Genomic DNA, 16,627 nt, shown 5'->3' with positions numbered 1-16,627 from the left:
CATACCCAGCGCACACGTCCTGCATGCGTGCCCACAGCAGAGCGGAGATTTGGTACAGCGCCTGCCGAAAGCATCGGGGTGTAAGAAGGCAATGGCTTGCATAAATTATGCTCTCATTCGTCTCGTCGCTCTCCACTGGGAGCGTTTACGGGTCAAAGGTTCAACAAGGCTTCAACTCGCTCAAGTGCTGATACTTTTTGAGCTGCCCAGAAATAAAAAAAAAACAGTGAAAAGTTTCAACACTTACGGTTCAGCAAATGCACCCCAGGGCACCAACGGCGGAGAAAGTGAAGCGAAACACTTTCAAACATTAATCGAATCGGAACCGAGGACCAGCCGGTACATCGTACACGCGCTCGCCCACAACGCAAACCACGATAACCGCTGGTTGTCTTCCCATTGGTCTTCTGCTTTCTCCGCTTCTTCCCGAAATCAGGGATCCTCGATCCCTCGAGCCAAAAATTCCCATGGAGGAACACCGAAGTTAATTTCCGTCTCAGTGGGTTTCGGTGGGAGGAGCGGAGGTGAGGTAGAAGTTTATTAATTCAACTCCTGTATGATGAACCACGGATGGCTACCAGTGTCTTAAATGTAGGAATTTCATTGTAAAAAAACATGTTTATTCCATCAGAACTCCCGTGCAGGAAAACATTAAAGCATGGACTCCCCTTCGACGTTCTGAACGCAAATTCGATACTTTAAAAATGAGCTACTCAGCGAGTGAGGTAGAGTAAGAGAGCAAAACAAAAAAGGAACGCGGAATGTCCGGCTTTCCTGCTACCCACTCTGATAATCCCTGGGCAACCGGTACACCCACCCAACTTATAAGCGCTGGAGACTCTTTTTTCATCATTTTCTCCTCGTTCTCGCCCACCCCCAGGGATCGTTGCTAGGTGATCGAGAAATAAAAAGGTCACCAACGTGACGGTCCGTCACGACTCTGGAGAAGCAGCAGAAGGGAGCAAAAGGGAGAGGATAGAAAGTTTTAAAACTTCCCTTCGCTCCGGAGCTCGCTAGCAACACCGGGATGCCACCGTAACCACCGGGAGTAGGTTACTCATAGCGCTGGCTACCACCTGCCGGTCCGGCAGTAGCTTTGCAATTTGTCCGCCCGGGGCACCCGCAGGTCGAGGACTCGCTGAATGAGGATCCTTCAAGGCCCAGTAACCCTTGGACTCTACAAATTGGATCGGAAACCGAACCGGTTACTATACCCGAGTTCGAGTTGTTCGACAAAGAATGATCTACCTGGTGGACGGCGACATACCGTAAGCTGGCGCGGTTGGATGAATTCACCTTTTTCTGGCTACCCATTACACACCGGTTTCCCGGGGTTTTTTGGGGCCACGGGGACCGAGGGTCAAGGTCGTTGGGATGCTTTCGTTCTAATTGGAATGAGTGGCTCGCTCCGCAATAGATTTCTGCTGAAGAGGGTCGCACAATCGCAGATAGAAACTGTCACATCAAAGCCACACATACAGACCGCTGCTTTACGGATAATCCCAAGTTATTTCTATATCTCTTACTAGAGGGAGTCGTATCAAGACGTCAGGAGGAGCATTGGATGGAAGATTTCGGTTTTGTGTTGATTGAAAGACACCTCACTCAATGGAAATTCGGAAACATTTGATTAACATGCTGCTCCTGCGAAGGTATCCGACGATTATGGAAATGATTTACGTTGACAATGACCACCTTCGTCGGCCAAAACAGAACCGCACCTTTCGCATGCTCAAAAACTAAAGCATAAGGTGTAATATGCCGATCCAGGATTCCAATATGGAAGATCATTGTGCTGCATTGTCTGGTGCGCGGCATCCCACTGTTACATCCTGTTCTGAATCCCCGTCTGACTACGCCGGCGGCTTCCGAATGGACGAGCACTAACATCCCCCCCCTAGAGAATACTCTGAGCGTGAAGTGGATTGATATATGACCACCGGACTCCCGCAGCACAACGTGTTCTGTAGAATCGTTTGGCCAATCAATTTAGCTCCATCACCGCGACACCACACTGGTGCGTCCGTGAACATGCGTCTGATAACACAGCCCATAGCCAGGTATCCGATTTGAGTTCGGATCAATTCCAACTCCCCGCTGGAAATGCGGATAATCCCCACCGTAGCGGCCACTCACTCGGGCCAATGGATCTAAGCTCATTTGCAATTCCCTTAAAGAGGGTTCCAGAGGTTCGTGAAATGCCTTCCGTTCGCCTCCACGGCAAGAGATGAGGAACCAAAGATGAATTCAGCGTCAAAAGAGGAGTGCGATGAGGACCGCCTTTCAGTAAAAACAAAACAAACAACGACACAAACGTGGAGTGGAGTGCTACAGAAGTGAGACTGATTGACCATACGCTGACGCTGAGTGTGCTGCGTTGACAAAATCACGACGTCGTCTCATATTTGTTTAGTCTCCAGATCGGATTGTCAGTAAATCAGACGTCAGCTCACTTGTCTGGAGAAACAGAACGTCGTCCTCTCCTCTATCTCTTAAGCATTTTGTCGCATTTGTTGTCAACTCTCGTCACATTGCGATGGCCCCATTTATTTGCCATCGCTGAACGACGCGCCAGCTGACTGACGCTGATGAGCATTAATCAAATTACACACCCGAGCCCATCCGTCCCATGACCATGGGAAGCCATCAGCATCTCTATGAGCCGTGTTAATAACGGACCGGTCGCCTCCTGAGAGGCCAGACGCTATAAACAACCAACACCCATCGAGCCAACGAGCCGTAAGGGCATAATCCACTGTAAAGAGCTCAGCATCAGTGTCGACCAGTGTCGCTTACCAGAACGTGGCATTTAGTACCCCACCCCCGGTACCGTATGTGTCACACAACTAGGCACACATACGCACATAAAACCCATAAAACCGGTGTGTGGCGATAGAGCAAAAAGGACGGACAAGGAAAAGCTGGAGGCCATTGCATTTCCTCCTTTCGCATTGCACTCACCTCACCTGGCCACGGACCAGACCAGAGAACACATGTCGCTGACAGTGATTTACTGTGATGGCGTGAGTCACGGGGTGGCCCACATTTGTATGTTCACATACGCTAGCACGCACGCACACTGACACGGAAGGATTATTTTTTGTTCCAATTACTAACGTCAGGCCAGGCGACGGGATTTCGTGTTTTTAGCACCCTCACCACCAGATGGTACCAGCATTGTTCCAGCAGCTATTTTCACCAACACCACACACCGGTTTTCCCATTCAAAAACATGTAAATCATGCTTCAGCGCAGAGAGAGCCTTTTTATGCATCTGCGATGCGTGATGGCCACAACAGCCTTTTCAGGCACGGTGCAGTGGCGGTGAAGAGGATCCCATCGTCTGAATGGGGAAAGTCCTTTCATTTCGATTCGCAAAACAAAACCAGAAAGCCCACAGACGCACACAAACAAACACCGGCTGTTTGCTCTCGGCTTTGCCAGTGATAGAACAATTCTCTTTTCCGTACGGTTTGGGTTACAGTCGGTGGATAGTTTGCGTGGCACACATTGACAGCACACGTTCGTCTTCATCTGATATCCTTCCACAGTTCACTCCTTCACCCGTTCCCCAAATCGGAATGGAACGAGGCGAACATCATCGACAGGCCGTCAACCAAGCTTGCGCAGGAATGATTCAAGGAATCCTTCACTCAGAAAAGGAAGAAAATGAATCCCAACAACCCACGCCACAACCTGTCGCTTGTGTGGAAACCAGGAAAAGCTTGCGATTTTCCAGCAAAACACCCAACGCCCGATTTTCTGCGCCAACATTGTATCCGGATGATGTTGCGAATGGAAACGGATTTTTCTAAAGGATTCGCTTGTTTAGCGCCCAACTCGTTGGTCACAAAAATGCTACGAAACACACCAACACATCCACTGTCACTCACTCAATGGACAAGCAATAGAGGAGGCAGAGAGACACGAAGAAAAGGAAAAAATCGGAGAAAAATAAATCCATTCCCTCCTCGCACACTCATGCTACTCAAGCGCTTTAACAGGTTGCAGACCAGAGTCTTTGGTTTGCAAGCGGGCAAGCTGGCAAAATGCTGCCAGCCAGACGCTACGGACGATCCACTGTCACGCGATGGCCCTCACGCCACGCGATACTACACCGAGAGAGGAAGAGAGAGAGAGAGATTTGGCTTCCGTTCAAATGAAATCATTCCGGTAATTAAGTGTGAACCGCCGGGTTAGCGGGAAGGAGTGAAAGAACCGGCACACTCCCTGACCACCATATTCACCGGTCCTGGGTCTCCGGGATCGGAAGCGACCGCACCTAAATTGTGCCTTCAAAAACATGGCTATCAATGCGATGGTTCTCGGTTTGTTTTGAGAATCGCTTCATTTGCAGTCCAATAACGGCCCATTTGATCGAACTTCGTACGCGGCGCCCTGTACGGCGCATGTTGTTTAATATCAATTTTGCGATGGCCATTTTGGGGGGAGATTGTCCAACTCCGAATACCGGTTTCGACCGGTACAGGCCATTCTCACGTAATGATCCGAGGCTCACGTTGTGTCAGCTATCGTAAAGGGAAGCAATTTACCCGAAACCACGAACACACAGCCACCCCAACGGGGCGTTATGCGCGCGGTGGAAATGACTTGGGTACCTTTTTGCCAGCAACCTTCCGCGCGATGGGACGGTTTTCCAATTTAGTTTTCCGCATTTTCTGCCCGCCGGCCCAAAAACTGTACACCCTGGACTGCAGCACCGTACAGCGCGTGTGTGATTATAAAAATGAAATCGAGCAACGAGCTAGGGAGCGTTTTATGCATCGTTTCAGGACACTCTCGTCAACTCGTGACAGCATTGATTGAATGTTCCTTAAAATGTTTCTTTAAAAAAAAAAAAAGATATTCCAGGACGAGCTGTTTGGTTTCGCTGCTTGAGGTCGTTCTAATGCGAGGCGATTGAGGTGGAGCATGATAGCAGCCGGGGGAAAAACCTCACGCACTCTCACTCCTACGAAAAACACCGAGAACCGCAGTGCCGCGTGACTAAATTGAAAATATTCAAATTTTCCAATCCTCTCGCCCACAATCCTCCTGTCCCCCGCCATGCTGCTGGGGTCAACGGTTGACGGTGAGCCGAGTAGATTGAGATTAATGAGCAAACACGGCACGGTCACGAACCACGCCACATCCAAACACGTTACACGGTCTGTCCGGGCGTACGTCTAGTCCACTGGCTATATGTTTTATGGTTCACACGGTACCATCATGGTATTATTGAGTTACAACTAAACACACCCACAAACACACAAACGAAAAAAACAATAAGGATACGCCATCATAGAACCTCGTCCATTTGGTAGAATATACGCTCACAGTCTCGAGAGAAACATTTTTCACTTGCCAACTCCTTCACTACGCCAGATCCCGTAGACGCGAGAGTACTCACGGCAAGCAATTTATTACCGACAAAGCAGTAGCAGCAGCAGCAACAGCAGCCGAAGTAGAACATCCAGAGCATGCACGCACGCCACGGTGTAATGGCTTGGTACAGGAAACGGAGCGAGCACATCAAAAGGCTCGATAATTCATTTGCATGAGCGGCGGAAAATTGGAACCAACGAATTGGGACCCCTTTCTAGCAGGAACACCGGGCCTGACCGGGCTACCGATAACACGCCCGCACACACAGACACTCATTCTCACACTCAAACACTTCACGGGTTCAACGAAGGTTAAACACACAAAGGGGAAAACTGGTGCCTCGTTGCCGATGCGATCCTTTTGCCTGGTGGAAAGGAATAATAAAAAAAAACATGCCTGCCAAATAGCTTGCTAATTGAATTCTGCTTGAAGAGTGCTAATTGATTAGTAAGTGGCGTTCTGGCCCACCAAGCAGACCCCAGCAGACCTCACCCCCTGAACAAACTCTCAGCATCCATTCTCAAGTGCGCTAACGAACCCGAGTCCAGAAAACTGAATTTCAATTTGTAATCTCCAGATTTTCCATTTGTTTGACAAACTTAAACCACAGGGAAACAGTGGGCGAGCTTCCCCAGATCTGCTAGCTGCTATCTCGATGTTCAACGCTTTTTAATCTGCTTTTAAAATTTTTGCAAACATTAAAATACTATTTGCTCTCCGCTACTAGCGCGTTATGAAATATGAGTGTGCCGGTGGTCTGGATGATGCTGAATCTACCATGAATTCCAGGTTTCACGATTTTATCTGGGCACCCACGAGGGAGAACAAAGTTCATGCCACCGAACAAAGCTTTCAGCTGCAGAATCAGCTCGCCGCTCGCTAGTATCCCAAGCGCTCATAACTCACGCGGTTGCTGCATCGTGTACTCAACATAAATTTACGTTACCAGCCAGCGCACTGTAAGCCGACGTAGTATTCACCATAAAATACACGCTACAACAAATGGTTTTCAAATGCATAGCACTATGTTCGCAGAATTTAATTAATATTTCTATAATTATTTAAAAGAATGTACCGTGAGTCAGTGAAGTCATGAATGCCACGTACCGCCGACCCGGATACGCTGGAAACTTTCTACCAACGCATAATTTTGCCGTTGACATCCTAATTGAAAACTCGCACATTCATCAACCGACCGAGAGACGGGAACGCCATTTTCAGCATTTTCCAGTACAGCAAACGGTGCGAGCGAGAAACAATCACTTCATCACGGTATTAGCTTTAAACCAATTATTCACCAATCAGTCCACGATGTTACAGCAGCGCTACGCCAAGAAGAATGCCAAAACAGGATGGGCCTGGTGGTGCGAGGCACATCAATCAACATCCTCAAACCCAGTGCGCCCGCCCAGTCCACCCCCGAAAAGGATGCTGAAAGGGGGGAACTTTATTAGTCTCGCAAGACCGAGATCGTCACGATGCGCACCAGGTCGCGTTGTTGACACGCACAAACTCACAACAAGTGAGCAGCATTCAAACTTTGGTAAAGTTTGATTTCATTATACAGGATTCGAGGAAAGCGCTCGTTTCCCTCGCTCGCTCCCCAAAACAGCAACCAAGTCACGCACTAATCGTAAAACGCATAACAAGCGGTTTTAAGTGGGAAATGCGTTGAACGAGATTACATGAATAATGTAGCTAGAGGTAGAAGGTATCACACGTAGCGTACCGAAGCGATCGTACAAGCAAATTAGTGTCAGCAACACTTATCGATGCGATGCCGGAATCGGAACGAGCTCCCATAAATCTCGACAACAACAACACCGGTCGTAGCGAGGACATTCAGGGGTTTTCGGAGAAAAAACCCCATCAAAACGCATCGCGGCGACACCTGTTGAGCATGGGTTCTGTGGGCTGTTCGCTGAGCCCAGGGCAAGAAACCGATCATCATCATTGGTTGCTTTCGGCTTTCGTTTACCTTATTCTAATCCAATTATCACCCGGAAAGTATCCTCCAAAGTGTTTCGAGATGGCGAGGCCATTACTGAGGGACACCAAAAAGGACGCCATGACACTCCCGGCACTACCACACCCACGCACGTACGCACGCAAGAAGTTCGCTGAATGTTTGTAGCAGCGTCTTCTTCTGAACCGGAAAAAAATCCAGACCGATGCTCGCTGTCAAAATTGGATCCGGCATCGGATACGGGTTCGATTGCCGCAACACCTTAGCGCTACACTATCATAACGTTTACCACCTTCCCTGGCTACAATGTCGACGACCGGGTGTTTGAATTCGATTACCGGAGCTTCCTTTAAAGCTACCACCAGCTACCCGAACAAAAGGGAAAGCGATCTGTCTGCAGCTGCGCTGGTCCCTGCTCTGCCACGTTCCTTTTCACAATGACTGTGATTTGCTTGATCAAATACAGACGCGAAAGCATCAGATTTCAAGCAAATTTGATTCTCGCTTACACAGCACCGACTCCCGACAAATCCCGCACGATCCGCCGCTTCGGCCCCTCATCACCATTTCCATAATCGAAGGGAAATTGATCAAATCGTCGGAAACGGAACATCATTCCATCGGTGCGCCATCGGTCGCTCAGCACAAATCGTAACGCAATCAGCAGCAGCAGCAGCAGCAGCAGAAGCACAAGGAGCAGCAGCAGCACCGGATGAACGGAGTTCGCTTTCCTGCCGCTACAGAAAATGATTGCGATGCAGAAAGCATCCCCCCGGGGGGAAGGGGGACATACCAGCGAGAATGGAGTAATCAGCTACAAATTGGTAATCAATTCATTTGCAGACTGAAGCAACATTGCGAGCGACCTGATTCTGCCGCACCAATCTCAGCCCCCTCCAGGAACGGCTTAGTAAAACGAGTAGCGCAACGAAAGCGATTAGTAATTATGTAGCACTGGACCGTACGCTCTGTGCTCGTACGCTCTGAAACACGAACCACCACTTGTTGAAGTTAAAGCAGCACGAGGCAGCTAAAGCGGTAACTCAAGCAGTCAAGCTCACAGTTCGGACGATAACAGTCCATGGTCCTTATTGCCATTCTCTGGGCCCAGCTTTCCACAGTTCCAAACATCAAGGCATCAGACAGATGCTTAATCCCGAATTGATCAACACGGGCCAAAAGGCTGTGCTATTGTTGCCGCTTCATTAGCCTTTCCCCCAGTCCCCCCCCCCCCCCCCCCCTGGTCGGTAAGTCTGCCATTAGGATGCTGGTCCAGGCCCCCGAGAAGCGCAATCGTTTCTTCGAAACAGTCTGTATGTGTATGTGTTGTGGGCAAACCATCAAGGCAAGGCATCTGTCAGCGCCATGCGTGTCCATTCGCACGGAAAGGGTCGACGAGGGGGAACTAATAATCCTTGTCCGTGTCCCAGCTGCAAATGAAGCCGAAGCTGCCGGCAATGTTCTTGGCAGCCAGGCAGGCAGGCAGGCTCGGAGATCGGTTCAGTTTAGCCGAGACTAGGCCAGGCTTAGCATCCGTTCGAAAAGGCGTACTATTGCCACGTCAGTAATATCCGTTGCCTTTCCATTCGCTTTCCGTTTTGACGGAAAAGCCATGGGTACACCAGCCAATCGGAGAGTGGCGAGTGTTGTTTCAATCTCTTCCAAAAAAAACCGTCTGCCTTCATAGACAGTTCCGCGTTGACACTTTTCTATTGCTGGCGAACGCGCGAAATGGAGCGCCGGGGCCCTTCACGATGCCAGATGAAATCGATGAAAAACGCTTTTCTTTCTCCTCCTCCTCTTCCTTCACCTCGTTAATCTTTTATGCTCGCTTCATGCTGCTGGTGCTCTGTTCCGTTGTGTGTGCCATCTTAAAATCACAGCTCAACTTAGAAAGCAAATATTCGATTCCTGGAGGCTGCCAAATGGCCGGAAAGTTCCACGTGAACGAGCACCGGAGTGGATGGATCTGGTCGAGGATTTGGGTCGAGGTTTTTTTTTGCGCTCGCTTTCAAGCGTCACCGCGCTTTCTACTTTTTGAGAGCATTTCCTTCGCCGAAACCACATTTCCTCTGGCCTGACAGGCGCCTGACAGAGTGCACACGTGTCGGTGTGCCGGGAACGTTACTCAGGTGAATCGAAGGATGCCGAGCTGACGGTTTCCTGCTGCTGCTACTCCAGCTGCTGTTGCTGCTCCTGCTGCTAGTGGCCACCGTCTGGCTGTTGGTCTCCCTATCTATCTATCTATCTATCTCCTTGCGCTGGTCGCGATACAAAGCAAAAAAAACCCAGACAAAGAAAACGAGGAAACGGATGAAACGCTTCGAATGCTTTTCTTCACCCATCTAACGATCATACCGGCAGCCCATTGTCGCTGGTTCCATGGCGTCTATCAAATTTGCCACCATCACGCTTGGCTCGTTAATCAGTAGTGGTGGAAAGCGATGCGAGTGACAATCACATTCGTATCCTTTTTGTGAGGGACCATCAAAATTCGTACGGAATGGATTTAGTCAACCACCGAACCGGGGAAAGCTTATGCATTCCTTTGGCCACTGTAAGGAATTCGATCCCCCGAAAATTCAAGGACGAATCGTGACCAAAAAAAAAGAAATGGCGAAAAAGCTTCCCCAAAAAAAAACCGGCACCATGGAGGGAGCGCATTTGCTGATGAGCTGAAATTGTTTTCCGCTGCCGATGAGAGCCTTTTTCCGGGTAGACCTAAGGCGAAGCGCAACAGCTGGAAAGATGCCATTATTGTCCACGCCATTCCGGAGTTTCGAAGAGATCGATCGCATTAGCGTGGCCACTTTGCGCACTGGCAAGAGTGCTGCTGCCCACAAATATTGAACATCCTTCAACGAATGGGACGCGTAAGCACGCGGATCCACTCTCCGTCAAGTTGTCGTATTTTGTTTCTTCTATTTGTTCTAATTTTGTGATTTCCAGAATTCAACCTCGAGCCCCGCATCCGTATTATTATTACAGTATCCTGCTGTTCCTTTGTGATTTTTGGTCTGAAAATTATCGCAAACACACTGGTGCCTTCGCCGAAACGAGGCACAGCAGGTCCTCTTAACGCAGTACGGTCTTCAATATTTCATACACGGCGAAGGGACCAGCGGGTCGGCTTACGGACCGTTTTGTATGCTAATAGGCGCTTACGTTCATGATTTTTGATTCGACCTGCTCGGATGCGAAGGATCTCGGGAAATGGGATCAATCCCTCGCCGCTGCTCCGGCGAGTTTCGGTTTTTCTTTTGTTTTGTTTTTTACTAAAACCGAAACACTAACGCATTGTCATGGAGTGTGCGACGAGCGTGAAAGATCATTTTACGCTACAGTTCACCTCGGCGGTGGTGGAATCAACATACCACATCACCATTTCGCATCCAATTTGGGTTTGAAGGGCTGCGCCAGCGAAATATCTTCAAGAGGGCGATGCTCCAGAAGCAAATGATCGCCTTAAAGCAGTGCCAAAGCATACCGGACCGACGCTTTAAGGATCATTACTACGCTACTCGCCAATGACCATGCTAAGCTGAAGCTATTGAACTCTTTGAAAAAAAGGAGTGGGGTCCAAAAGGTCGTTTAACATAAATTTTGCCTTTTTATGAGCCTCCTTCAACCGAGTGGAATATCATTTTTTACCACATTCCGCTTGGGAAAATCGGAAAATCGGAAAGAAGGCGACCACCGTAGAGACCGGTTGCTTGTGGCTGTCTCGTTAATCAATTTACTGCACATACACATGTATGCGTGCGTAGACTTGCGGACATCCGTTCGACGACCAGCACATAATGTGGCGTTAACAATGGTTAGGAACAGCAACCTTGGGCGGCCATTAGTGGACCCAGCTTAGCTCAACAACCATAACATACCGGCACAACCGGTAGAACCCCTCGGTACTCTTCCTATTAATGCAGTGGCTTTCCTTCTGCCGCCCAAAAAAGGCACCATAAAACGATCAACGCTTTTCACGTTCGGTTGCGTCGCTTGTAGCTATAGCTCTCCGTCCCCGAACGAATTTGTGATGCGATTTTAAGTATCGCCGGATCGTCAACCAGCCAGTCGCCCATTTTAATGGCCATTGATTACCGAACGTGTGGCCCCAGTCAAGGAACAGCTCGAGAACATTCTAAAGCAAATTTCTATAGCGTGGATGATTGCAGCGTGATGAAATGTGGCAGCAAAAAGGATAAAGAAAAGATGGATAATTAAAATAAAAATCGCAATCAAACATGCACGCTGGCGATTGCTGGAACTGGCCGAACAAAAGAGAAATGGTTTCCTGGTCTGGAACTGAAAACAAAAAGCACTCTGAATGGCGCACCGGACACTACCGGACAGGAATCAAACAGAAACCAACAGGAAAACCAACAGCAAACATCACATGCAGCCACGTCCCGGGGACGACCGGGGGTTTTATGGCATGCTACACAAGAGGTGTCCTCCCAGAACGAACCACCCTCAGGTTTTTGCATAAGAACACACTGAGAGCACGGACAAAGTCCGAGCATAATGCCGGGGAGAGTGAACAAAAAAAATACGCTCAAGCACAAGGGATCAAACGGAACGGGAAATGGGGTTGAAAAAAGAATGAAAATGGCGCTACGGATTTTCCACACTCCCTTGCCCTCCCCCTGCTCTACTCACTTGTTTCATGTTGCTGCACTGCTTCCGGTAGAGTGTGCACCGTAGGTTGCTATGGATTCTGGTCGCACTGCTGGTGATGGTGATTATGGGTGCCCATCGCTCCCATCGCCGGAAGAATGTCGGAATCACGGGGACACACGATGGATGGAAATGGATGGACGGTGCTTTCGAGGAACTTCGTGAATGAATGAACGGATTCCCGCTATCAGCGTCACCCTGGACCGTTGCTAATTCCTTTCAACTCGCGACTCGCGCTTTTCACACAATCGACAAACAACATTCCCAACACGAGGGGATCTTCTTCTTTTATTTTACTACGGTCACTGCACGGTTTTTGTTTCACATCCAAACGGTCGGGATTGATGGGAATTAAATTTCGCCTTCTATTTGCCACTCGTTAATCACCTCCAAAACGGCACACTTTCGGTATCGCTCGTTTAGCACTTTCGGAACACCAAACACCGCTCCGAACCGCACACAAAACTACGGGATGCTGTGGAAAAGAACCGTGGGTTGCTATTTAGAAATTGATTTTTTTGGGGTTTTATTTTTTGTAGATGGTTACTACGATGTCAATGCAGGGAATTTGTTTATGTTTTTTTGGATAAAACCCTAATTTGACTCTTTTTGTAACTGTTGTAACAGATTGTTTTAAAAACAGCAAACGATAAATTGTATTCATGAATCACTAACACAGCATGTAGACCTCTTCAAATCTTCGAAAAAGAATGAGTCATAAAAAAAATTGGTAAACTAATAACAAAGAATTGCGCCGAGGGTTCGAGGGGGCCAATAAAACGAAGAAAACTTGCGTCAGCAAACACTTATTAAAATAACAAACGAGAAGACCCCCCTCTTGGGGGAGGGTTAGCGAAGCGATCAACCAAACCATCTCCCTGGTGGTCGATGGTTGTGTAGACGCATGGTCAGCAAACAATCACAAATACACAGACTCGCGCCATGGCGGGAGATCGCGTCGCCGGATCGAAACACGCACACGTGTTAGCGAGATCGCGGATCCGCGACCGCGACCACGATGGCGACGCAATCGAACACGATCACACTCCACCATCCCGCCACTCCGCCAGCCGTCTGTCGATGTCGTCTGGCACGCTGAAAACAAACACCAGATTACACCATCACCAGCACAATCATCCCCAACCCCCTCATCGAACCGTTGTTGCGTTATTGCACACGAGGCCGAAGAACGGGGAGAACGGGCAACACGGGGGGGCGGCCGCCCCAGACCGCAGCACGCACGCTGCTGCGCGAGCACGCTTTCACCAACCGCACTCGCTCGACGTTCGACGCTCGAACACACAAAGAACACAAGCCCACTCGGAAAATGCGGGAAATGGTTCTTGCTCTCGCAACCGAACAGCAGCGGGAGGGCTTCCCAATATTCGGCTTTCCCGTCGTCGTCGTCTCGCTGTCTGGCCCTAAATGCGGCGCGTACACCCGCAAAGCCGAAGGGCAACCCGATCCGATCTGGCCGGGGGTAGACTGGTGGGCTGGCACCAAGGTATCGCACAATTTTCTCTGATTTTTCACTTTATTATCGGTATCACTATCGCGAGGATTTATGACCAACACGACTCTTGACAAGCACCCATCACTAGGGCACTATTTTGGTAACAAAGATGTCGTTGTACCTTGCAGATTCCGGAACTGACTGCGAACCTTCCCCCTACTGCGCCTCTTTAACAATCACTGGCTAGATGGCTGGCTAGAGGGTTGGCTCGCCATCATAGCTAGCGAGTTCCCAGGGTTGCAGTATGTTACTCTCGGAACCCCGCGCACAAGACTGACGAGTCGCGAGCCGTGCCGAGCTGGCGAAAGATCCGGACGACGACAACGCGGTGGCCACTCGGGCCACCGATTCCGACCGACGACGACGAAACGAAGCCGAAATCGAGCTCCACTCGCGATGGCAGCGTTATTCTTATCACGTATCATTCCTAGCGCCACGGAGCATGCCAGCATGTCGTTGGAAATTTGAAACTATCCCCAAGCATTTGTGATGCTTGTACGAGTAAAGTAAATTTTGAGAAAATGTCCAAGAAGAGAATAAACCTTAATTATTTAAAACGTTTTTTTCTGATCCTTTCTCTACCTTTTTCATTTCTATTAATGATGGTGTCTTGCCACTCTATGTTTATGTTGGGTCGCGCGCAGGACCTTTTTTGACAAGCATTGTGTCAATCGGCTCACCTCGGCTCAGTTCGGTCTCCCTCTCACCAACACCACCATCACGTGTAGCTTATTTTTATTATTGTTGTTAGCTAACCCTTTGCTTGCGGTGTGTTGGTTGCTCTGCGGACACACAGCACAATGCCTTGGCGCGTTCACGAACACAGGATTTTCACATCACGAACACGAACCCGGAATCAGCTGGATGCGATGATTTCCTCTGGCACTGGAGTTCACACACCACGCCGAACCGAACTCTGCGCCCGATGTTAATGATGATGATGGCAACGCGTCCGCGTCTGAATGCCACACTGAATGAAGATGAGCTCGCCACAGATGATGCTCTGTGACAACGCACACACTGACAACGTGGGCATAGGAGATGATTAACACGAGGTTAAGCTATTTTTTTTAAAGAATAATTGTAAAATCACTTTTTTATTCGGGAAATGCAAGGACTTCGAAGCAATTGCTACGCTATGCTGCCAGGAAAATGCCTTCTCGGATCAGGAAAACTCAAAGATTGTGCGGCTTTTTGCTTTTCTTTCGCAGAGGAGTGTAGCCGAGCGCTTGCTTGGTGTGCGTATCGCGATGTTCATCTGGGACTTTCAAAACGTGTGTTTATGTTTTTTTGCTCTTTTCCCGCAGCAGCAACAACAACAACTTGTAAGGGTCAGGGAAGGGGAGATGAAGCCACTTTAAACGTCAAAAACCGTTCGGTAGCAGCTCCAACGCAGGCAGCAAAGTTCTCGCTCAACTGGTGCTCAACTCCCCAAGAGCCCGCGCGTGTCCGGGAAACGTGACGGAGAGAGATTTACAACAACAAAAGTTCCGTGAAAGTTTCGCGTAAGTAAATAGCGGCATTCAGTGATTTGCTACATGCGCGTGATGCTCACTTTCAACTTCTGTAAGATCTTTTCAAAATTCCTCCGAATGACTGTTGAGCATCGGTGGTGCCTTCGCTTCGGGTTATCGCGAGGCGCGCGCCCAAGGCGCAGCGCGTTATCTGCTCGCCAGTTGTTGTGTTCTTTCGCGTGCACTCCACGCTCCACGCTATTGACCTACGAGGATCGAGCCAGCTGTTGTAAGATGCTGGATTTTAATTGGCGCAAATTCAATTGTTTGCCTTCCATCGCTATCAACGCTTGTTGACGCTGCTGAGAATGTCAATATCAGAACGAGGTGAAGAATAGTTGGCATGCGGTTAACACAGTTTATACGTAACAGTAAGCGGCAGTCAACATTATGTGAATTTCTTTGGGTCACATTTAACTGAATGATAAGCAATCGCTCTCGTTGACTCTTGATGGTGTAACACAACACGTGTAGACACAAGTCGTTAAGAGTCGTTTAAGAGGGGTGAAACCAGTGCTTTCAAAATTAAACATGCTTCCTGTTTTAAAGTCAATTAACACACGCCTTCGAACACATTTGTCTCCCGCAAAAATGATAGCGTAGTTTGGCGTCTCCATCGTTTAGGGGCCCACTGTTTATCATGAGTAAAGCCTCAAGAATCTGCTGAATGATGTAATCAAATGCCGTATAGTGGCACAGCTGAATTGCGTGCAATTAAACCGCGCATTTCATAAAAATTTACGTCAAAAATCCGCACAGTACGACTACGGGGCGTACTTTATATTCGGCAAATAAAATGTCAATACAAGATTCACCTTCAACCGCACTGTGAGGGCCACAATGTTCCACCAGAAAGACGGCTCATCTTAACAGTAGCACAAGTAGAAACGAAGAACCCACGTTTTTCCTAAGATCCTCCGGATGTTAACGCTCCAACACTTCAAGGCGATAATCAAGCAAGAAGCGCCGGTTCGCGGAACGCGTTTCTCTCGCGATAGACGAGAGATGAACCACGCGACGAGTTATGTTGGCAAAACTTTTCGCTCCTCCTCAGCTTCCGAAGTGCATTTAATATTTATGAGCTGGTATACCTGGAGCTGCTATATTTCGTACGAACGCCGATGACGATGTCTCCTGGCCTGGGCGAACCGAATTCCTGCCAGCCAGAAAGTTCCCTCAGTCTCCTAAGCTGTTTTGCGCCTCCTGTCGCGCTGTTCCTAATTTTCCCGTTTTTCGTTGGATTTCCTTTTTTTTTTTTTTTGGGAGGACAGACGACGTGAGAAAACGTGTGATGAAAAGTTGGTTCCTTTTCGGCACGCACGCAATGCCAAGAAAAACAACCACTCCAAACCATCGACGATTGACGTCAGAAACGCCAGGGGATTCACCACAGCGCTGCGACACCTGTGCAGCGAGCGCATTCTAGCGAACCACCTACACTGGCCATTAATCGGTGGTCCAAGCCAAACAACAATAGCCCAAACCGACCGACCACTCGATATTGCAATAGCTGGCGACCGGTGAGGTGAAAAACGTGTTTGAAATATTCATTAGACGCTCGTGAACAGGCGCAAA

General features: G+C 48.9%; 2 protein-coding genes across 13 annotated transcripts in view; one reads left to right on the top strand and one right to left on the bottom strand.

The window, feature by feature from the left end:
* Positions 1 to 13,800, bottom strand: part of LOC126577988 (transient receptor potential cation channel trpm) — a 55,543-nt gene extending 41,743 nt beyond the window's left edge. For 10 of the 11 annotated variants that reach the window (XM_050240114.1, XM_050240119.1, XM_050240112.1 and 7 more), the window contains exons 1-2: positions 13,660 to 13,800; positions 12,008 to 12,500 (exon numbers count right to left, since the gene is read on the bottom strand). Coding sequence is in view for 1 of the 11 variants with exons in the window: in XM_050240120.1 (XP_050096077.1) it covers positions 12,008 to 12,016 (9 nt within the window). In the remaining 10 variants the exon portion in view is untranslated. The remainder of the gene's footprint in view (positions 1 to 12,007; positions 12,501 to 13,659) is intronic. The other variant, XM_050240113.1, reaches the window with a different exon arrangement.
* A 1,066-nt stretch (positions 13,801 to 14,866) lies between these two features.
* Positions 14,867 to 16,627, top strand: part of LOC126575581 (5-formyltetrahydrofolate cyclo-ligase) — a 5,420-nt gene continuing 3,659 nt past the window's right edge. Inside the window, exon 1 of one of the 2 annotated variants that reach the window (XM_050236343.1) lies at positions 14,867 to 15,043. The gene's annotated coding sequence lies outside the window, so the exon portion shown is untranslated. The remainder of the gene's footprint in view (positions 15,044 to 16,627) is intronic. The other variant, XM_050236341.1, reaches the window with a different exon arrangement.

Source organism: Anopheles aquasalis, chromosome 3, assembly GCF_943734665.1.
Source record: "Anopheles aquasalis chromosome 3, idAnoAquaMG_Q_19, whole genome shotgun sequence".
NCBI lineage: Eukaryota > Metazoa > Arthropoda > Insecta > Diptera > Culicidae > Anopheles > Anopheles aquasalis.
The sequence above is the reverse complement of the archived record's forward strand: the minus strand, read 5'-3'. Positions and strand labels throughout refer to the sequence as shown.